At 38.4% G+C, this 23,650-nt stretch overlaps 1 protein-coding gene across 1 annotated transcript in view; it reads right to left on the bottom strand.

The window, feature by feature from the left end:
* The window catches only part of KPNA1 (karyopherin subunit alpha 1), a 76,563-nt gene that overhangs the window by 41,928 nt on the left and 10,985 nt on the right, over nt 1–23,650 (bottom strand). The window contains exon 2 of the mRNA XM_054575217.1: nt 11,481–11,614. Coding sequence (XP_054431192.1) covers nt 11,481–11,609 — 129 coding nt within the window. The 5' untranslated portion in view covers nt 11,610–11,614. The remainder of the gene's footprint in view (nt 1–11,480; nt 11,615–23,650) is intronic.

Here is a 23,650-nt window from a genome sequence, read left to right as displayed (position 1 = left end):
TTCTGCTGTATATAACATGTCTGTTTTCTCTGGGTGTTTTTTTAAGGCTTTTCTCTTCACAGCTGGTTTGGAGTAGTTTTCTTCATATTTTTGTGTCTAGTATTAAGTGAGGTTCTACCACTAGTGGGTTTAGTTTTCAGTAATTATGAAAAGTTTTTAGCCCTATTTCTTTCAATAGCTTTCTCTTCCACCCTCTCTCCCCTTCAGGTACCTCCAATAGTCCACTCATAAAGCTGTCCTATAGCTCAGTGGTCCCCAACCATTTTGGCACCATGAACCAGTTTTGTGGAAGACAATTTTTCCACAGAATGGGGCAGGGGTCGGGGGGAGGAGGCTTCATAGCCTGATGCCAGATGCAGCTTGTCACTTGTCACTCCCTGATAGGGTTTTGATGAGTCTGAAAGCAACTGACTTATGGCCTCTGTGCAAACTTCTCTGCTAATGATAATCTGTATTTGCAGCTGTTCCCCAGGGCTAGCATTGTGGCTTCAGCTCCACCTCAGATCATCAGGCATTAGATTCTTGAAAGGAGTGCGCAACCCAGATCCCTCACATAGGCACTTCACAGTAGGGTTAGCACTGCTGAGAATCTAAGGCAGCAGGCTGCTGATCTGACAGGAAGCGGAGCTCAGGCAGTAACGTGACCAATACAGAGTGGCTGCAAATACAGATGCAGCTTTCCTGCCCGCTGCTCATCTCCTGTTGTGAGGCCCTGATCCTAAAAGGCCACAGACCTAGTGGCCTCAGGGTTGGGGACGCCGCCATAGCTCACTGATGTCTTCTTTTCCATGCATGTGCACCATATGTGTATCCTTTTACCTTTTTAAAAATCCTCATCCAATATATTTATTGATTTTAGGGAGGAGGAGGAGGAAAGAGTAACATTAACTGGTTGCCTTCCATACTCACCCCAATGAGGGATCAAACCCACCACGTTTTGGTATGTGGGATGATGCTCCAACCAACTGAGCCACCAGCCAAGGTTTTTACCTGTCTTTTTAATTCTGGATAGTTTCTATTCCTATTCCTTTAATTTTATTAATATTTTGTTCTGCAGTTTCTAATTTGATATTAATTCTATCTATGTACTTTTCTTTTCAGACATTGTAGTTTTCATCTCTGGAAGTTCAATTTGAGTCTTTTGTGCATCTTCCATGTCTCTACTTAACTTCTAAACATATGAATACAATTACAATAATGCTTCCACATCATTCTCTGCTAATTCTGTGTCAGTTTCAATTGATTGTTCTCATTAATGGTCCTGTTCTGCTTCTTTATATACCTGGTACTCTTTGTATGCCTGACATAATCAACCTGACCTTGTTGAATACTGGATATTTTTTGTATTCCTGTAAATCTTCTTGGCCTCTTGGCCTGGTATGCAGCTAAGTTACATAGAAACAGCTTGATGCTCTTGGATCTTGCTTTTATGATGTGTTAGGTAGGTCTGGAGCGGAACTAAGCCTATGGCTAATTAATCTCCACTAATGAGGCAAGACTCTCCTGAATACCCTACCCAAAGCCCCATGAATTACGAGTTTCCCCAGTCTGGCTAGGGGCACAGGCACTATTCTCAGCCCTGTGAAAGTGCAAGACACTATTCTTTCTAAGCCTTTTGGATAATATTTTCTCTAGCCTTGGGTAGTTTCCTGAAACACATGTACTGATCAGAACTCTGAAAATTCAAGGAAACCCTTTGAAGAACTCAGGCTTCTCTCTATATGTATAGGTCTCTCCTTTCTGGTATTCCATTCTACAAACTCTGTTAGCCTTGGTCTCCCTAGACTCTCAGCTCTGTGTTCTCAACTCAGGGAGGCTTACTTATACACCATAGTTCCCTCTCCCTGTGTTGCAACTGGAAAACTGTGGCAGTAAGCTGAGGTTGATAGGGTTTACCACATTTCCCATCTCTAGAGATCACTTTCTTCACTGCTTGATATCTGATATCTTAAACAGTTGTTTAATGTATTTTATCTATTATTCTTGGTTGTTCTAGGAAGGAGGATAAATCTGGGCTCTGCTAATTCCACTTTGGCAGGAAGCTAAAGTCCTTATAGTACCCTTTCTGATACTCAAAATATCCTACTTTTGGCTAATGGAAGCATGTTCAAGCTACTTTCTGAGTCTTTTTAACACAATTTCAGTGGTCTTAAATTACTTCTTTATGTTAGGAAAAACTGCAGGTTCGTCTTGAACATTCCCTATCTTTAATCAAGAATCAGCTACTTTTCCAAGGAGACATTCCTGAGAGGAAGATTCTAATGACCACAATCTCAGGGTGCTGGGGGCACTCACTACATTTCAAGGTATTTCCCTATTTCTAGGCCTTTTCAGTCCCTAGCGATATTACTAATTCAAATTTATATAATTTCTTTGCTTTTGTATTTCCACATTTTCTTAATCTAAAAAATCCAGGTTCCTAAATTAATAAGTATGTATTTGCTGTATCCATGTAACTATCAATCGTGTGATTACTAAAATCAGTTGAAGGTTTGTTTATACTTCTTTTTACCCTTTGGATATATTCTAATAGATAATTAATCACATTGCCATATTTTAAATGTACTAAAATAATTCCTCTCTGTATAATTTAGCCACAAGCATGACACACAGGGCTATTTAATTCCTTTTGTTTATTTTTAAGAATTTCTTTCCTCATTTTGATTTAATTTTGTTTTACAATCATTTAAAACATTTACATTACTCCAAGTCAAACTTAATCACTAAAAGTACATCTATTGGTTTGCAAAATTTATATCCAAAGCCACTGCTTTTAATAGGTATGGCAGGATCTTTAATTCCTATAGGTCATGAAACATAACTGCTGTAACAATTGAAATTAAAAATACAATACCATTTATATCATATGTATCAACACAAGAAAAGAGATAAGAAATTCCCAAAAAGGTTAAGTCCTAAGACAATAGCTGTAAGTCCTAAGACTACAGCTATACAGGATAAACAATACTGACTGGAGCACACGGACGGAAGACAGGTCTTGGGAACGGCAGGGGAGAAACTGTAACTGATAAATTATCTGAAAAGTTTAACCAAGTAGAAAATGAGACCAAAATAATGCAAAAGAGCTGTAAGAGAGAATGAGAAGGCAGCCAGGATGTCAAAGAAAGCCACTCGAGTTAAAAAAAAAAAAAAAAAAAAAAGACAATTACCTCCAGGAAAAACAAAGTATAAGAAAGAAAATGTAACCTCAGTATACTATTCAGCTAAGCAATTCTTAGATATTGTAATATAACAATACTATGAGGATGGATGTAAGGGAAAGAGTGGTACAATAGTTTAAAAATTCACCTCTCACAACAGAACATCAATGAAAAATATTTTATGTTGATAAAGATATATTGTAACATATACACATTACTTAGAAATTTAGCAGTATAAGCCGCAATGAACAGTTAAGAGGGTTGTAAAACTAGTTTACTTGGGATGAGAACACTCCTGGTTTGGTTCCAAGTATTTTTGCACTATTTAACTTTTTCAACTCTGTCCATGTATTACTCAGAGAAAAATTGGTTTTGAAAAAGAAAAACACTACCAAAACAATCATGACTTGTATATCTTATTTACAGGTATACCTTATTTACATGTTGTCCACACTTGTCAACCAAGTTAATCAATGGGAAAAATTGGCTGTCCATGAGTTTAGCAACTTGCTCACTTCACAAGGTAATTCTTGTAACTAAAAACAATAAGTAAGCCTCCATTCTTCATCACTGTTGCTTTTACAACTTTAAAATAGTACTGCATTACCTACTCAGACTGAGTTAACATGGGTCTGTTTAATAAAAAATATTTTAATAGTAAATGTAAAGCATTCACTGTTTTGTATATGAAAAATTATAAATGCTTGCTCAATCAGAGTATCACCTTGTAAATTTTGCCAGAAATAAATTTTAGTTTGTTTTGTCAGTGTCAAATGGACACAGATCATTTATACAGTGCTGCCAAGATAACAGATATTAAGTGCTTGTCCGCTAAAAGGATAACCCTAAAATAGCTAATCTTTTATACATAACTGGCAGCATTAACTCCTGTACTACCCTCAAATATAGCTATTCAGCTGGCCTAAAAGCCTGTGACTTTCCCAGAGAGATGACAAAGCAACATTGGAAAGCTAAGCAGACTTAAATGAATCTGTATTTTATTGATTATTTTTATTTTATTGATAATGTTATTACAGTTGTCCCATTTTTTTCTCCCTTTTATTCCCCTCTGCCCTGCACCACCAGCATCCCTCCCCTTAGTTCATGTCCATGAGTCATACATGTAAGTTCTTTAGCTTCTCCATTTCCTATACTATTCTTAACATTCCCCTGCCAATTTTGTACCTACTATTTATGCTAATTCCCTATAACTTCCCCCCCATTTTTTCCCCTTCCCCTCCCCTCTGTTTTACTGTTGATAATTTTTTTATCTTTTTCTTAGAAAAGTCCCCTTAACATTTCATATAATAAGGGCCTGGTGATGATGAACTCCTTTAACTTGACCTTATCTGGGAAGCACTTCATCTGCCCTTCCATTTTAAATGATAGCTTTGCTGGAGAGAGTAATCTTGGACATAGGTCCTTGCCTTTCATGACTTTGAAAACTTCCTGCCAGCCCCTTCTTGCCTGAAAGGTTTCTTTGGAGAAATCAGCTGATAGTCTTATGAGAACTCCTTTGTAGGTAACTGTCTCCTTCTCTCTTGCTGCTTTTAAGATTCTCTCATCTTTAATCTTGGGTAACTTAATTATGATGTGCCTTGGCATGTGCTTCCTGGGGTCCAACTTCTTTGGGACTCTGAGCTTCCTGGATTTCCTGGAAGTCTATTTCCTTGGCCAGACTGGGGAAGTTCTCCCTCATTATTTTTTCAAGTAAGTTTTCAACTTCTTGCTCTTCTTCTTCTCCTTCTGGCACCCCTACGATTTGGATAGTAGAACATTTAAGTTCCCTCTATATTTTTCTTCATTTCACTCTGCGTACCTTCACTTTTTCCTCCATTCTGTGACCATACTCAAATTCAGTGAGCATCCTGATTACCAGTGTTTTGAACTGTGCATCTGATAGAATGGCTCTCTGTTCACTGCTTATTTTTTGGAGCTTTGGTCTGTTCTTTCATTTGGGCCCTCTCTCCTTGTCTCAGCACTCCTGTTACAGTTAAGAGGCGGAGTCTTAGGTATTTGCCAGGGCAGGGCAACCCAGGTCGCTGAGTTGTGATGCTGTCTGTGGGGGAAGGATCTGAGAGGGAATAATGCTGCTTGCTCGGCTCTCCACCGGCTTTCCGTCATTTCCCCTGCTACTGACAAGCAAATTGGGCCCTTCTGGTGCCGATTCCCAGGTGAGTGGATTTGCATACATTCTAGGATCACGTGGGTCTCTCCAATGGACTCTCCTGTGAGGCTGGGAGGGTCTCTTGCCACTGCAACCGCGACAGATTTTTACAGCCAAAGGTTTTGAGACTTTCTTTTCCCATACTGCAACCATGGCTTGCATGGTCTGTCTTGCTCCCCAGCTCTTCCTCTAGTTTTTCTGCATGAAAATGTGGGACTGCCGGGTCCGCCAGCCGCCACCTCACCTGCCCCATCCTCCAGCCTTGCCCTGCGTCCTCTCCATCCTGGCTGTCTGTCTCTGCCCCTCCTACCGGTCTGGATGAATGTTTCTTAACTCCTTGGTTGTCAGACTTCCATACAGTTTGATTTTCTGGCAGTTCTAGGTTTTTGTGTTTTTCAATTTGTTGTTGTCCTTCTTTTGGTTGTGCAAGGAGGCAAAGTATATCTACCTATGCCTCCATCTTGGCCATTTTATTGATGTTTACTCTTTTAAAAACTAGGCGTGAAACAAGCACTGCTGGGATATTAAGAAGCCTGATTAGTTTTACCAGTTCTCCCTACATAAGCTGGCACATATGAAATGACAAAATTAAGATTTTAAATAGAGCAATAGTCCAGAAACTTATCACAGAAACATTTATTGATGCCTAAGAACACTTTTAGATCTCATAAAATGAAGATAATGACAGAATTTCAACTACGAATATTTCTATTCAGATATGTGGGACCACACTTGCCACTTATACGTTAAGAATATAAGGCATTTTGCCTTCAGCAGGTAAGTGAATATGAAAAATCTATTTAAAATGAACACTGTTTATGACAGAGTGACATTACTGCATCTTCAAATGGCTTTTTGCCAAATATGATGTGTAGGGTGGTCGTTCTATCAAATCTATACTTGTTCTCGTATACGTACACATATTCACATTTATATATGTGAATATAAATACACAACAATGCTGTTGTGATTTCTGAAATTTATTCCAAACACAGAAACTAATGCAGAGAAAAGATTTCACTTTAAATAAGACACAGAGATGAATCAAAAAAGCCACAAAAAAACAAGAAAAACTCATCCTTTTATGAGTAAGTGGTTACTTCAAAGATGAGAAAGCAGAATGCAAGAACTCAAAGCTTAATGTGTTGTGCTTAATATAAACTCTATTACTATATTACAAACTGTTCCCCCTGCCAAGTAACAGTAATAGTGTTTGATTTAAACACCTACAGCCCAACTAAACACTGAGATTGTAATGTACTATTGGACTTTAACTATTTGGAATATCTTATGCAGTGTTATTCAAAAGCACTGTATACAGAGTGGAGCAAGAGTAGGTTTGCAGGTGTTCCTATGGAAAATAATACAATAATTAGTAAATAATACAAGAATAAACTCTTTCATGTACTCACAACTGTAAACCTACTTTTGCCCCACCCTGTATGTTGAGCAGCTCACTGTAACTGCAAAATATTTATGACAGATTACCTTATTTCTCAGATGTGAAGGGTTCTGTCTAACCCATTTGCCTTTTATAAAGCTCTCGCAGTGTGCGAGTCAAATGGTCCTTCCAAGCTCAAAAGTCTGTCCTTACTAAAAAAAAAAAAAAAAAAAAAAAGTCATCTAAGTGTGTCTCTAAATTTCTTTGGTAAAAGTGATGGACTAAGTATTTTTAGAGGAAGGTAAAGTGAGGGTGAGTGTCAGATACTCCTTAAGATGCTCTCAGGTTAAAATGATTTTTTTAAAAAAATCATGTTTATTCTATTACAGTTGTCTCAATTTTACCCCTTTGCCCACCTCCACCCATCCCACCCTGCCCCCTCTCCCACAATTCCCACTCTGTTGTCCATGTCCATGGGTCATTCATACATGTTCTTTGTTTGGTCCCTTCTTCTTTCCACCATTGTTCTCCTTCCCCATCCCCTCTGATCACTTTCAGTCTGCTCCATGTTTCCTTGCCTGTGGTTTATTTTGTTCGTTAGTTTATTTTGTTGAACAGATTTCACTTATAAGTGAGATCATATGGTATTTGTCTTTCACCAAGTGGCTTATTTCACTTAGCATAATACTCTCCAGTTCCATCCATGATGTCACAAAATGTAGGAGATCCATCCTTCCTTCCTTCCTTCCTTCCTTCCTTCCTTCCTTCCTTCCTTCCTTCCTTCCTTCCTTCCTTCCTTCCTTCCTTCCTTCCTTCCCTCCCTCCTTCCCTCCTTCCCTCCCTTAATGCAGATTGATTCTATTTATTTACTTTTTCAAATGTCAAGATCCATTTTAAAATATTAAAAAATGTAAATCCATTATAAAGTCTCAGCAATTAAAACATGACACCAGCACAGAAATAATCAAGTAGGTCAATGAAATAAAAGGAGCATTATAGAAACAAATGTATGTATAACTAATGATGTAATATATGCTTAAATTGATATTTGAAATCAATGGGGAAAATAAGGCTTATTCAACAAATAAGATGCACAGACCACTATTACTTGAAATAAATATAGAGCCCTATTTCACACCTTATACAAGAAATATTCAGGTGAGTTAAAAATCAGTATGTAAAATCTAAGGAGTTTCTGGAGAAAATTCAAAATAATATTTTTCTTACCCAGAAATAATATATTCAAACACAGAAGCTATAAAGTAAAATATTGACAATATGACTATATTAAACATTTAAGACTATATAGTAATACACCTATTAAAAAAGTTAAAGGACAAGTAATAGAATAGAAAAGTATCTGCAACACATCTAAAATGGTTAGTAGGTTTTTTTGTCTTTTTAGGGCAAAAATTCTACAAACCTTTAAACAAAAAATAGATAAAGAATACCAAGAAGTCATTGAAAACTTTTTAAAAATATTAAAAATAGTCAAGAAACATACAAAAACAGGTTTAGTTTCAACAAAGGAACAATTAACATAACACATCATTGTCACAATCAGACTAATACGTATTAAAAAATATTGGTAATATCAAGTATTGGTGATTGTGAAAGGAACTGGGTATTCACAGACTCTTTTTCTTCATCTTCTTTAGCATATTTTGCAATGCTGATTTGGTGGAGATGCATTCTTTTAGCCTTCTTTGGTCCGGGAAACTCCTTATTTCACCTTCCATTTTAATTGAGAGCCTTGCTGGGTAGAGCAGTCTTGGTTGCAGGCCTTTGCTTTTCATGACTTGGAATATTTCTTGCCATTCCCTTCTGGCTTGTAGTGTTTCTGTTGAGAAGTCAGCTGTTAGCCATATTGGGGCTCTCTTATAAATTACTCTTTCTCCCTTGCTTCCTTTAGGATTCTCTGTCTTCGGTATTGGCCATTTTCATGGTGATGTGTCTTGGAGTGGGCCTAATTGGATTCCTCTTGAGTGGGACCCTCCGTGTTCACTGGACTTGTGTGACTTTTTCTCTCCATAAATTAGGTAAGTTTTCCATCATTACTTTTTCAAACGGGTTCTCTATCCTTTCCTCTTCTCCTTCTGGTATCTCTATTATATGGGCACTATTACATTTCAGGTTGTCTTGCATTTCTCTCAATGCCTCTTCATTCTCTTTGAGTCTGTTTTCATTTTCTTGCTCTTTCTGGGTGCTCTTTTTCTACCTTATCCTCCAGCTCGCTGATTCGATACTCTGCTTCATCTAGCCTACATTTGATTCCTTTCACTGCTTTCTCCAATTCAGAAATTTTATTCATTTCCTCTTGTCTCTCATTGATAGTTTCTATGTCCTTTTTCATGCTGATATAGTTTGCAGTAAGTTCCTCGGTTTCCATGTAGCTTTTGGTAATTCTCTCTGAGCTCACTGAGCTTCCTTATAACTGTTGTTTTGTACTCAATATATATTTGAGTTGCCTCTATTTCATTTAGTTCCTTTTCTGGGGATTCCTCCTTTCCCCTTAACTGGGGGGTGTTTCTTTGTCTTCCCATTATTTCTGGGGCTCTTCCCTTTTGCTTCTGCTTTAAATTTATCTGTTTTGATTTCCCGACTTTGTGGTGTGAACTTCTATCACAGGAAACCACTGTTTTTTTTCTCTCTCTGGATCTGGCTCTGATGATGTCAGATGCTGACCCTGTCAGAACCTACTGTCTGTGGCTGTCTCCTTCAGCTATTAATCTAGTACCTCTGCATTCAGCAGTCTGGTTTAGAGACACCACAGGACGGGGCAGAGTCTCTCCTATGGGCAGGGTTATTGGGTCTTCCCATGCTGCTGTTCTTCAGGGGTGGTCTCCCTGAGCAAGATGGCTGCTGCCACATGGGGGAGGAGTCAGTACCAGGATCCCACCATTCACTCTCTCCTTTCTCTCCCCAAAGCCTCCGTCTCTAGTCTCTTCTCAAGTGTCTCTAGACCAACCTGTGCAGCCCTTTAGCCAGGCATCTACTATCTGTGGCTGCCATTCTGCACTAAGCAGATCAGCTTAGAGACAGCACAGGGCAAGGCTACTGGGTCCTCTCATGCTGTTGCTGCTCAGGGGAGTGGTCTGCCTAAGCAAGATGGCTGCTGTCATATGGGGGAGGATTCAGCACTGGGATCCCCTGCCCACTCTCTCAGTTCTCTCCTCAAAGCCTCCTTCCACAGTCTCTCCTCAGGTGTATCCAGCCCACTCTTTCCCCCGGCTTTTGTAGGAGACCAGGGTAAGTGGCTGCAAATAAAAATGTATGTGTTGGCCCTTTAAACAGCTCTTTGCATCTTTGCTCTGGCAGAGAGCAACCCTGCCACCTTTCACAATTTGGCTGTTATCTGTGTACTTTTTGGGCTCTGGTGCTGTAGGCTGGAGATGCCTGCTTATGGTTTAGACCTCACTCTTCTCAGGGAGACCCAACTGGTTGTTTCAATATCCTTCTGGTGCTACCACCCACGGATGTCCTGCCCACCTTCTTGAGTCTCTATTGCACTCTTTACCACTTAGGTTGTGCTAAAGTTGATTCGTTTGTCTCCAAGGTTACAAGGCTCCTCTCTCGCTACTGTTCAGTTGTTTGTTCCAGGTAATTTCTCCACAATTTAGTTGTAATTCCAGGTTCTTCCTGGGAGGAGGTCATTGTGACTTCCACTCACTCCTCTGCCACCTTGGTTCTCAAGTTAAAACCATTTTTTAAAAATAATGTCCTGCCAAACACCATCACTGGAAGACTTTAAAGAGCTCAATCCTGTTTTGGGAAAGTTTGGTAACACTTCTGGATGATGAAAGTGCTTACTTTCGATAAGTATTTTATATCCATTTTAATGTGCCTTGGGACAAAAATTATGTAGACTTAACTAAGAATGGAAGTTGTATAACTGTCATCCAAACTAACAAGACAGACTGTTTGTAAGTGTGCCAATTATATTTCAACATTTCTGTAAAGGTGATTATGAGGAATTTCAAAGGGGATTTTACAAGGTGTGTGACAAAGAGATTACTGAATTTTTCTTTTCCATCCTGAAGAACTAAAGGATTATTGAAAATACAAATATGACTGGGAAACATTTCAAAAGAATGTACATTATGATCAAATATATGACATTTCACATACCACCATAGTAAGTTTTTGGAAGTCTTTACACAAACTGACTTTAGAGAAAAATAAAATTCCTTGCATTTCTTACAGGAAATAACAGAATTCAAGTAAAAGGTATAAAGAACAGGAAAATAACATTTTGCTGTCCTGAAAGACACTTAAGATTTTGCTTTAAATTATTAAATAAAGAAATGTAGAGGCAGAAAGACATGAAGGCAAATTGTTGACAATTACTGAACCCAGAGGATGATTTTATGAAGTATATGTTCTTTATTTCTGTACATGTTTACAAAGTTTCAAGTTAAAGTTTACAATGAAAGGCAATGTTTTCTTGGCCACTTGAGACCTCATTAACAAATGCACATAAAAGCTTAAGGAAGTTACAACTTTAGAAAAATAAAATACACTAAAACAAATAGGCCAAAGTATGAAACAGTGGTTCTAGTGGGGAAATGGGAACTGATTCCTTCATTCAAGTATTCCACTTTTCATCATCTCCTTTCCCCCACCCCAAAACACATTGATTTTATTGGTGTCTGTGGAATGTGCGGGCGTACATGTGTAAACACTGTTAAAATGAAAATAAAGGAAGGTGGTTTCAAGCTTAAAATAGAACATTAAGTTGTTTAAAAGGAATTAATAATAGCAAAGGACTTACCTGCTCTTCTCTCTTCTGCTTACGTAACTGTAGTCCTTCTTCTTCCCTCCTCCTGCGCATCTCATCAGGATTCAGGGACTTATTTTTGTAACTTTTCAGGCGAAAGTTTTCTTTTCCTGGGGTAGTCATGTTTTCTACAAAAATAAGAGAGGAAAGAAACAGATGAGCTTAGCTTACTGTAAAGAGCTCTGTTGTTCTAATAGTTCTGCCTTTAATATGCATACATGCCCAGGTCCACCACACAGGGATACCAGAAATGATTCCTTTTCTTAACAGCTTTATTAAAGTATATGATTCATTGGTTTTTAGTATATTCACAGCTACGTGCAAACATCACCACAGTCAACTTTTAAATACATCCTCATCGCTTCAAGCTATCACTCCTATTATTGACATTTCATATGAATCATATGTGATCTTGTATGCCTGGCTTCTTTTACTTAGCATGTTATTTTCAAGGTTCATCCATGTTGCAGCACACATCAGTATTTTACTCCTTTTTATAGTGGAAAAATATCCCACCGTATTAACATACTCCATTATAATTACCTGCTTATCAAGTGATGGACATTTAGGTTCCTTTTACTTTTTGACTATTACGAATAACATTTGTATAATTATTTGTGGATACGTTTTTATATAGTCATGTTTTCATCCTCTTAGGTATATATACCTATGAATGGAACTGCTGGGTGTGTTTAATCAAAACTGCCGAACTATTTTTCCAAAGTGGCTGTGCCATTTTATATTCCTACTAGCAGTATACAAGGGTTGACAATTTCCCCACATCCTCACCAAAACTTGACTTCTAGCCCTCCTAGTGGGCTAGATGTCTCTTCACATATCTATTTCCCAGCTGTATATCCTCCATTAAAAAAATGTCTATGCAGGTTCTTTGTGGGTGAGAAGCAGGGCCAGGACCAGAAAAAAAAATTCTTTGACCATTTTTAAACTGGGTTGTCTTTTTATCACTGCATTGCAAGAGGCCTTTATATATTCTAAATAGACCTTTATTAGATATGATTTTTTATTATTTTCTTCCATTCTATTGGTTGTCTTTTTCACTTTCTTGATGGGTCCTTTGAAACACAAAAGATTTTAATTTTCATGAAGTCAAAATTAACCTATTTTTTCTTTTGTTGCTCATACTTTTAGTGTCATAATTAGGGATTCTTTACCTTACTTTCCTTCTTAGAGTTTTAAAGTTTTAGCTCTTACACATATGTCTGTCATCCATTTTCAGTTAGTTTTTCTTTATGACATGAGGTAAGGGCCCAACTACCTTCTTTTGCATATGGCTACCCAGTTATCCTAGCATTTGTGGAAAAGGCTACTCTTTATTGAATGGCCGTAATACTTGTTGAAGTCAGTTAACCATAGTTTCACTTCTCCATTCTCAATTCTATTCCATTGATCGCCATGTGTATCCTGATGCCAACTTCCCACAGTCTTGATTACCATTTTTGAAATGTTTTGAAATCATGAAGTGTAACTCCTATTTTATTCTTTTCAAAATGTATTGGCTCTTCTGGATACTTTATAATTCTACATGAATTTCAGAATCAGTTTATCAATTTCTACAAAGAAGTCAGCTACCAATAATTCTGGTATGGACTGCAATGAACTGGAGATCAATTTGAGGAGTAATGTCACCTTAATGTTAAGTCTACCAATCCACAAATATGGGATGTTTTCTATTTACTTAGATCTTTTAAATTTCTTTCAACAATGTTTTGTAGTTTTCAGAGTTTCACATTTCTTATTAAATTCATTCTTAGGTATTAATCTTTATGATGCTATGGTAAATGGAATTTTCTTCTTAATTTTCACTTCTGAATTGTTCATTACAAGTCTATACAAATATGACCGACTTTTGTGTATTGATTTCATATCCTGCAACATTGCTCAACTTGCTTATAAGTTCTAATACTTTTTTTAGAGGAATCCTTAGGATTGTTCGCAAAACAAGCTCATGTCATCTGCCAGAGTTTTGCTTCTTTCTTTCCAATCTTAATGCCTGTATTTTCCTTGCGTAATTACCATGTTGAGAGTCTCCAATACAATGTCAAATAGAAGTGAAGACAACAGACAGTCGTGGCGTAATCCTAATCTTACGGGTATTCAAGTCTTTCACCATTAAGTATCATGTTATGTTACCTTTGGACTTTTCACAGATGCCCTTTATTATGTTACAAAAGCTCCCTTCTGTTCCTAGTTTTTTGAATGATTTTATCATTTCTGCATCTACTGCGATGACAATATGACTTTGGTTTTTTATTTTACTAATATAAAAACCAAATGTGACTTTGGTTTTTTATTTTACTAATGTAAAGTAGTTGGTGAACTTTACACCAACCTTGCATTTCCAGCATAAAGAGCATTTGGTCACAATGTACCAATTTTCATATGCTGTTAAGTTTAGTTTGTATTTTGTTCAGGATTTTGTCTTTATATTCACAAGAGATACTGGCCTGTAGTTTTCTTGTAATGTCTTTGATTTTAGAATAATACTACCTTCATAAATTGGGAAGTGTTCCCCTTCTCAATTTTTGGGAAGAGTTTGTGAAGAAACAGTACTAACTCTTCCTTAAATGTTTAACAGAACTCAGCAGTGAAGTCATATAGGCTGACAACACTTTGTAGGTAATTTTGATTAATTTCTTCACCTGTTACAGGTCTATTCAGATTGCCTATTTCTTGTCAGTTTCAGAAGTTTTCATGTTTCTAAAAAATTGTCCATTTTATCTAAGCCATGTAATTCATTGATATACAGTTGTTCAAAGTATTCTTTTATAATCCTTTAAACTTTTGAAAGGTCAGTGGTAATGTTTGCCCATTTCTGATTCTAGCAATTTCAGTCTTCCTTCTTTTTTTCTATATCAATCTATCTAAAGTTTTACCAATTTTGTTGACCTTTTCAAAGTACAGTGGTTCCTCAGTACTCCTTAATTCGTTCCGCAACTTGAGACGAGCACAGAAACTGACAAGTACCAAACAATGAAGCATTTTCTCTTGTAGGGTGGTGTCATGACCCATACAAGTTCTAACAAGTGTGATGAGTTCCAAACAAGCACCAAGTGCTAAAACATCTTCTTCTTGTCAAAATGTGATGCGTACAGGTTTTGATGAGTTCTGAAGCTGACACGTACCAAGGTATGACTGTACCAGTTTTTGGTTTTCTTAATCTTCTCTATTGCTTTTCAATTCTCTAGTTCACCAACTTCTACTATAATCTTTATTATATCCTTCTGTTTGCTTTAAATTTACTTTGCTCTTCTTTTTCTAGTGACTTAAGGTGGAAGGTTAGGTTACTGATTCAATCTTTTTTTAAAAAACTTGATTCTAGAAACAGGAAAGGGAGGGAGCGGGAGGGAGAAGACAACATCGATTTGTTGTTCCATCTATTTATGCATTCATTGGTTGCCCCTTGTATGTGTGCTGACCAAAGCTCGAACTCTGAATCTTGGCATATCAGGACAACACCCCAACCAACTGAGCTTACCCAGCCAGGGCCCTTCTTTCTTAATACAGGAATTTATTGCTGGAAGTTTCCTCTTAGCACTGCTTTAACTGTATCCCGTAAGTTTTTTTAGGTGGTAACTTTATTTTATCTCAAAGTATTTTCTGGTTTCCCTTTTGATTTCTTCTCCAACCAACTAGTTATTCAGTAATATGTACTTTCATTTTCACATATTTGTGATTTGTCCAAATTTTCTGTTGATTTCTAATTTCTTTACATTGTGATTAGAGAGCGTCCTTTGTTATGACATTAATCCTTTTAAATGTACTTGGGTTTCGTTTGTGGCCTAGCACATGGTCTATCCTGGAAAATGTCCCATGTGCATGTAACAATATACGGAGTGGGCAAACATTGGTTTATAGTTGTAAACATATTCAAGTTTATTCTTACATTATTTATTATTGTATTATTTGTATTACAACTGTAAACCTACTCTTGTCCACCCCTGCATATTTTGCTGTTGCGGCTGGTGTGGTCTATAGATGCCTGCTGGGTCTATTTAGTTTACACTGCTGTTTCCTTGTGACTGTTTTGTCCATTTTTGAAAGTGGAATAGTAAATTTCCCAACTATTACTGTTGAATTGTCTATTTCTCTCTCCACTTGCCAGCTTTTGCTTCCTATATTCTGGTGCTGTTTATAAAACTGTTTTATCTCTCTAGTGGAAGACCCCTTCCCCATTATAAAATGTCCCTCTTTATCTCTAGAAACATTTTTTAGTCTTTTTATTCTGATAATAGTATAGCCAATCCAGCTTTTTTTTTTTTTTTTTTTTTTTAAGATTTTATTTCTTTTTAGAGAAGGGAGGGGAGGAAAAAAGGGAGAGAAATAACAATGTGTGGTTGCACCTCGCATACCCCCTACTGGGGACCTGGCCTGCAACCCAGGCATGTGCCTTACACTGGGAACTGAACCAGCGACCCTTTGGTTCGCAGGCTGGCACTCAGTCCACTGAGGTACCAGCTGGAGTACCACTCCAGTTTTCTTATTTGCATGGTATTTATTTGTCAATCCTTATACTTTATATATATTATCTTTAAACTTAAAATGTTTCTTGTACAGAGCATATAGTTGGACCCAGTCTAACAATCTCTTTTTAAATTTAATTGTTTAATCAACTCATATTTAATGTTGCTATTGATAGAGTTGGATTTGACAGCTTTTCATTTTTTGTTTTCATGTGCCTCATTTTTTTTTTCTTTAGAACTCATTCACTGCTTTCTTTTGCATTTAGTAAAAATTTCCAAATGAAGCACTTTAATTTCCTTAGTAACTTTTTCACTCTATATTTGTTTTTGTCACTACTGGTTGTTCTAGGGCAGCAATTTTCAACGGTGTGCTATGTCACAGTGGTGTGCCACAAGAATTTAAGACATGCAATACCTGACTATATTTAGTCAGGGATACTGAAGTTTTTTCCCTTAGATTGTCAAGTTAAAAAATGACAAGGGCCAACACAACAATGGCTGGTCCAGTGTATATGAATAATTATTATACCTATTTTTGTCAGGTTGGCAAAAATAGTATGTTTTGATGTACTACAGAATTTTACTTATTTAGGTGGGCCATGAAATGAAAATGGTTGAAAATCACTGCTACAGGATTTACTACATACACTTTAATGTACAGAATCAGCTTCAGACTTATACTACCTTACAGCCAGTGAGATATAGAAATGTTAATCTATATAATTCTGTTCCCTTTTATGGTATTGATGTTGTACATATTACACTTATAACAAACCCAAAAACACAGTAATTATTTATCATCTATAGTCATTTCCTTGGCTTAACACAGTTCTGTTCTCACCTCTTCGGTGCTGTTATTGACAGACATATTACTAATATATTTTCATATATTATAGGCCCAAGAATATACTATGTACTATCACTTTACACAATTGCTTTTTAAGTGTTTATTTTTTAAGTATATTTCATTGATCATGCTATTACAGTTGTCCCAATTTTTTTTCTCCCCTTTATCCCCCGCTGCCTGGTTCCTCCATTCCCTATAGCATTACCATCCCTTAGTTCATGTCCATGGGTTGTACCCATAAGTTCCTTGGCTTCTCCACCTCCTATACTATTCTCAACCTCCCCCTATTTTGTACCTACCAATTATGCCTCTTATTCCCTGTACCTTTTCCTCCATTCTCTCCTCTCCCCCTCCTTGCTGATAACCCTCCATGTGATCTCTTATTTCTGTGATTGTGTTCATGTTCTAGCTGTTTACTTAGTTTGCTTTTGGTTTTATTTTTTAGGTTCAGTTGATGATAGTTGTGGGTTTGTCATTTTATTCTTCATAGTTGTGATCTTATTTTCCTAGATAGTAAGTCTCTAACATTTAGCTTGGTGATGATGAATTCCTTATCTGGGAAGCACTTTATCTGTCTGCCCTTCCATTCTAAATGATAGTTTTGCTAGACAGAGTAATCTTGGATGTAGGTCCTTGCCTTTCATGACTCTGAATACTTCTCTCCAGCCCCTTCTTGCCTGCAAGGTTTCTTTGGAGAAATCAGCTGACAGCTTTATGGGAACTCCTTTGTAGGGAACTCTCTCCTTTCCTCTTCCTGCTTTTAAGATTCTTTCACCTTTAATCTTGGGTAAAGTAATTATGTGCCTTGGTGTGTTGTTCCTCTTTAGGTCCAACTTGTTTGGGACTCTCTGAGCTTCCTGGACTTGTATGTCTATTTCCCTGGCCAGACTGGGAAAGCTTTCTTTCATTTTTTCAAGTAAGTTTTCGATTTCTTGCTCTTTCTCCTCTTCTTCCAGCACCTCTATGAGGTTCCACAACCTCTATGATTCGGATGTTGGGAACGTTTAAAGTTGTCCTGGAGGCTCCTATTCCTCTCATCTTTTTGAATTCTTGTTTCTTCATTCTGTTCTGGTTGGACATTTATTTCTTCCTTTTGTTCCAAATCGTAGATTTGAGTCCGTTTCATTCCCATTACTGGTGGTTCCCTGCATATTTTTCTTTATTTCACTTTGTATAGTGTTCACTTCCTATATTTTGTGGCCGTACTCATTCATTTCTGGGAGCATCCTGATTACCAGTGTTTTGAACTCTGCATCTGATAGGTTGACTATCTCTTCATCACTTAGTTCTATTTTCTAAAGTTTTGATCTGTTCTTTCATTTGGGCCATACTTCTTTGTCTTGGTGAACCTGTTACATTGTAGGGGGCAGAGCCTTATGTATTCTCCAGGGTGGGGCAACCCACTTGGCAGCGTTGTGGTGCTGTGTTGGGAAATGCCCTGTCTGGTTTCAGGAACTGTAACCTTGCCGACAGGCTCAAGGGCTCCAAGACTGGAAACATTCAGGGAGGCCTTGGAGAAAACAGGCTCCTGAAGAGACATAACCTGTCCCCCCTGGCAGGGGCATAGCTCCTGTCTCTGCTTTGCCATGATCGGTGATCCATGATGGGGAAGTTATCTCAAGCTGAGGTATACAACCCAAGACAGATGCCAATCGAATACTGGCAGCAGACAAGAAATTGGGGAACAAGAAGAAAGGGCAAAAAGGCCCACACCCCTGGGCTTGGCTTGGACATGGCCAGAGTCCTCATTCTATTCAAAAGAAGTCTCCTTGTTTCTTGGTGGCTCCCTCCCTGCCGCCTGGCTCAGGCTCGAAATAATACCAGAGTCAGTCCTAAACCAGATCTGGTGGTTCCCAGGGAAATGAAGCCTAAAAGTAAATTCTTTCAAGTGTGTTTTGTTCTTCCCTCAGCAGCTCTAGCCAGCTCATGCTGGGGAGGAAATTTACATTATTCACAGACCCTAACCCTATATCCTTAGGCACTCTTATGTTTACTATGCTCTCATGTTTACTAGTCTCCTCTCAGACCCATGTAAATTGGTGCGCTCCTGCCATTTTTCTTTAAAACATTACCCGTTCTCTGTGAACATTAACATACGGATGTAATGAGATCACCTGTGCATTCTTGTTACCTAGCCCCACTGATAACCCTTTCAATAAAAGCCTTTGAATGAAGGGACTCTGGGCCTCCCCACTAGAGAGATGTACCACATCCCCTCTCTTGGCAAATAGAGAAGTGTTTGCGACGACTCATGTTTATTCCTCCCATCCGTGACAACCCCGGGACAGGCTCTACGGGATTCAGAGCCCTTCTCCCATCTCAGCTGGCCCCAGATGGTAACCCTCAGATCCAGGAGCGCCATGCTCCCCACAACGCGCTCCAACCCCCCGGCGCAATTGCTGCCCGGACCTGGTACACATGGTACTATATGGAGGAGGGGTCAGAGAGGGAACAATGCCACTTGCTTGGCTCTCGCCCTGCTTTCAGTCATTTCCCTGCTTCCCACAAGTGATTGGTGCCCTTCCAGTTGGTGCCCGGGTGCTAATTCCCTCAGTGGGTGGGTTTGTGTATGTCCTAGGACCCCGTGGGCCACTCCCAACGGACACTCCTGAGGAACTGGCAGTTTCTTTCGCTGCCACATCCCCCACAGGTTTTTACAGCCAGAGGTTTTGAAGCTTTATTTTCCTGGCACTGTAACCCTGGGTTGGGTAGTCTGTTTCACTCCCCATTTGTTCCTCCCAGTTTACCCACACACGAAAGTGGGACCACCTGGTCCACCAGCTGCTACCTGGCCTTCCCAGTCCACCAGCCACTGCTTTGCTGCACGTCCTCTTCTGCCCTGGCTGCCCGTCTCCACCCCTCCTACCACTCTGGATGACTGTTTCTTCTTTAACTCCTTGGTTGTTGGACTTTATACAGTTTGATTTTCTGGCAGTTCTGGTTGGTTTTTGCTTTTAAATTGATAGTTATCCTTTTGGTTTTGCAGAGGCAAAGCATATATACCTAAATACCTCCATCTTGGCTAGAAGCCCACAGTAATGAAATGTTTTTAAAAAAAAAAAGAGAAAGAAAATATGTGGTTACCCTCCCTTTTAAAAGTACATACAGTAGGCCTTGGCTGGTTAGCTCAGTTGGTTATAGCATTGTCCTGGTACACCAAAGTTGTGGGTTAGATCCTCAGTCAAGGCACATATAAGAATAAACAATGAATGAATGCATAAATAAGTGGAATAACACTCTCTCTCCCCTTTTCTCTAAAATCAACAATCAAAATAAAATTATATACAGTAATTACCTTTACTCATGTTCTTTGTTCATGTTAGTTTGAATCACCATCTAAGGTCATTTGTTTTCAGCCTAAAGAACTTCCTTTAGCATTCTTGCAGGGTGGATCTGCTGGTGACATTGTTTTGTTTCTTTTTTTAAATCTGGGAAAGTCTTTACCTCCCCTTCACTTTTAAAAGATAGCTTTGATAATATATAAAATTTTTGGTTGACAGTATTTGTCCTTGATTTCTTCAAATAGTTACATAACACACGACACTCCAGTCACAATAAACCATATATATTAACAGTTGTCCCATAAAGATTATACTGGTGCTGAAAAATTCCTATCACCTAGTACAACATAGCTAACCTGACACAGAGCAACACATTATTCATGTGTTTGTGGTGATGCTGGTGTAAATAAACCTACTGGTCTGCCAGATATATAAAAGCTATATATAATTATGTACAGTATGACGGGGGAACTCCCCCCGGAAAAAAACAGAACTGTCTTCTGGAGGGCGGGTCCATTCTAGTACAGGCTTCCCCTGCTAGGTGACTGTTCTAAAAACCCATCTGTATCTGTGGCTGGTGCTGTTGTGAGAAGCTGCATTCAGCTTCTGTAAATTTTTTTTGAATATTTTTTTCAATGCATTAGCCCACTTCCTATGGGTGATTTATGAGCACACCTGCCCAAACCACAGTGTTTAGCAGATTTTGACCAAAAACGGCATGACCCCTGTGTCCCTCCATTCACCAGATCTTGCTGCAAGCAACTTTTTTTGCTTCCCTGGATGACAAAACTCCTCAAAGGGAAACATTTTGCCAATGTGAAAGAGCTGAAACAAAATCCAGCAGAAGCACTAGAAGATATCAAAAGCAAAAATTTCAAAAACCGTTTTGAGCAGTAGAGAAAAACATCTCAGCAGGTTTATTACATCAAATGAAGGGTACTTTGAAGATGACTGAAGTCTAAACATGTAAGAATAAACAATTTTTTATAAATAAGTTTGGATCCCTTACCTCTACATAATACCTGATAATGACTGTTACTGATTTATGCATTTGCCATACTACACTTTTTACCATTTTTTTGGAGAGGGGTGCAGGGAGAGTGAGAGAGAGAAACATCGATCAGTTGCCTCTCTCACATTCCCAACCAGGGACCTGGCCCGCAACCCAAGCATGTGCCCTGACTGGAAACCGAACTGGCTACCTTTCGGTTTGCTGGACGATGCCCAACCCACTAACCCACACCAGTCAAGGCTTTTTGTCATTATTTTAGAGTGTACCCTTCTATTTTTTAAAAAAGTTTGCTGTAAAACAGTATCCATGTTACACTGGCAGCAGCTTCATACATCTCATGCTTACCACATCTCTTGACTGCACAATTTTCTCTTGTGACCTAATCTTGTGTTTTTTGTACAGTAATATGCTATCCTGACTTGTAGCCTAAGAGCAACACACTATACCATATAGCCTAGGGTGTGTAGTAGACTATCCCATCTACATTTGTTTAAGTACACTCTGTGATGTTCACGTAACAAAATCACCTAATGCTATACTTCTCAGGACTTATCTGTTAGGTGACACATGACTGTGTATTATTTCACTGCCTTCTCTGGCTTCTATGGTTTCTGCTGAGAGATCAGCTGTTATTCTTATCAGGGTTCCCGTGTTAAACAAGTAACTAGTCATTTTTCCCTTGCTGCTGCTGATTTTCCTTGTCTTTGATTTTCAACATTGTTATACTGATGTGTCCACTTGTGAACTTCCTTACATTACTCCTAAAGTTCATTATTAGACTCCCTGGCTGAACAACTCAGTGTTTTTCAATAAATTTGAGAAGTTTTCAGCCATTATGTATTCATATACTTTTTTTTGCGTTTTCTCCTGGTACTCCTTTATGTGTATATGGTGACACTCATTTCTGAGGCTCTTTTCAAGTTTCTTCATTTTTCCCCTCTCCCTTTCATCAATCTCTATCAATCTTTTGGCAAGTTCACTAATTCTTCTACCAGTTCAAACCTACTAATCAGCCCCTCTAATTTTTCGTCAATTATGTTACTTTTCAGCTGCATAATTTCCATTTGATTTTTCTTTGGAATTTGTCTTTATTGACAATCTGCATTTGATGTGAGTTGTCATCACACCTTCAGTTACTTCTTTAATCAAGGTTTCCTTTGATCCTTTGAACATATTTATAATGACTACTTCAAAAGGCTCTTTCTGTTAAATCCAACATGTGGTCACTCACAGGTAGCTTCTGCTCTTTTCCCAGTATATTAGCCATACTTTCCTGGGTGTTTTTGCCTGTTGGTTTCGCATGTCTTCTTTTTATCGGAAACTCAGTATTTTATATAATGCTTTGTGGCAACTCTGGTTACTGGTGCCCGCCACACAGGCTTTTGTTTTTCTTTGCTTATTCGTTTAGTAATTTTCTGTATTTTAAAGAAGTCTTTCCCCACTCCCAAACCCCTCCTTGCAGTGTGATGCCTCTGATGTTGATCTCAAGAATCATAGCCGGAATACGCCCATAGTCACCCTGTCATGATATATTAGTTTGGCAGTGCTCTGTCTCCTTCTCTAATAACTCCCAGCTGTTAACCTCCACTAATCATTGCCAACTGATTGCTCTACTGTTTTCAACAAGTCTCAAGTGTAAATTGCTCTACAGAGAAATCCAATGAAATTCATGCTCTTTTTAAGGAGTAATTCCAGAGGTCAGTTTTTGACATTTGCTTTGACCTCAGGATGGATCCCTCCAGCTATCTCTTACCCCAGTTCTCTCCAGCACTCTAGCTAGCTTGCAGTTTAGCCTGTACCTTCTTGATCTACAAACCTCATCCTAAATGCCTTTCAACACAACCCCACTGTTTAGAGTACCCTTAGTTTTGAATTTCTCCAGCTCTATTGCAAATGAAGTCAGTTCCTTGAGATTAGAACTATCTTTTTTAGGACCTGCTTCTTCCCTTCCCAGGACTCCCAACCAAAATCTCTGAATCAGAGCGCTCAAGCTGGGGGTGAGGACACCAATAGACTTCTGTGATTGATACCCCCTTTAGGAGCTGAATATTTGGTGGGGGACAGGCATTAGCCTGAGCTGTTTCTCAGCCAATCTCTTCTGACATGCCTCTTAAGATAGAAAAAGGTAATCTGTTCTCTAATACTTTCAGTGGCTCTGTGCCCAAGGTAAAGCCTCTATTCCACAAATGGGCACTGGACAGAATGTAGACCCCTAGCTAGCCACTGCATTGGCCCAGAACTTAGCTTCATCAGCAGTACACTGGGGGCACAATGAGAAATCCTGATGTCCTCCTCCTCCCAGGAAGAAAATCTTCCCAACTGGAAGCTCTTCATTTACTGTAATGTTCTAGGATCATTTCCAGAGGCTTTAAATAGTCATTTTTTTAATTTTACTAGAAACTAGTTTTACTAGTTGTTTTACTAGAAAGCTGGTCTGCAGAGCTCCTTATGCTGTCAAGCTGGAAGTCAAAGAAGAGTTATTAAAATGATTTTCATGAAAGTCTGAGTTGGGAGTAACTGAATTATAGTGTGCTGTGTCACAT

The sequence above is a fragment of the Pteronotus mesoamericanus genome, unplaced genomic scaffold (assembly GCF_021234165.1).
Source record: "Pteronotus mesoamericanus isolate MK-2021 breed Mesoamerican mustached bat unplaced genomic scaffold, CSHL_Meso_final contig_27, whole genome shotgun sequence".
Lineage (NCBI taxonomy): Eukaryota > Metazoa > Chordata > Mammalia > Chiroptera > Mormoopidae > Pteronotus > Pteronotus mesoamericanus.
The sequence above is the reverse complement of the archived record's forward strand: the minus strand, read 5'-3'. Positions and strand labels throughout refer to the sequence as shown.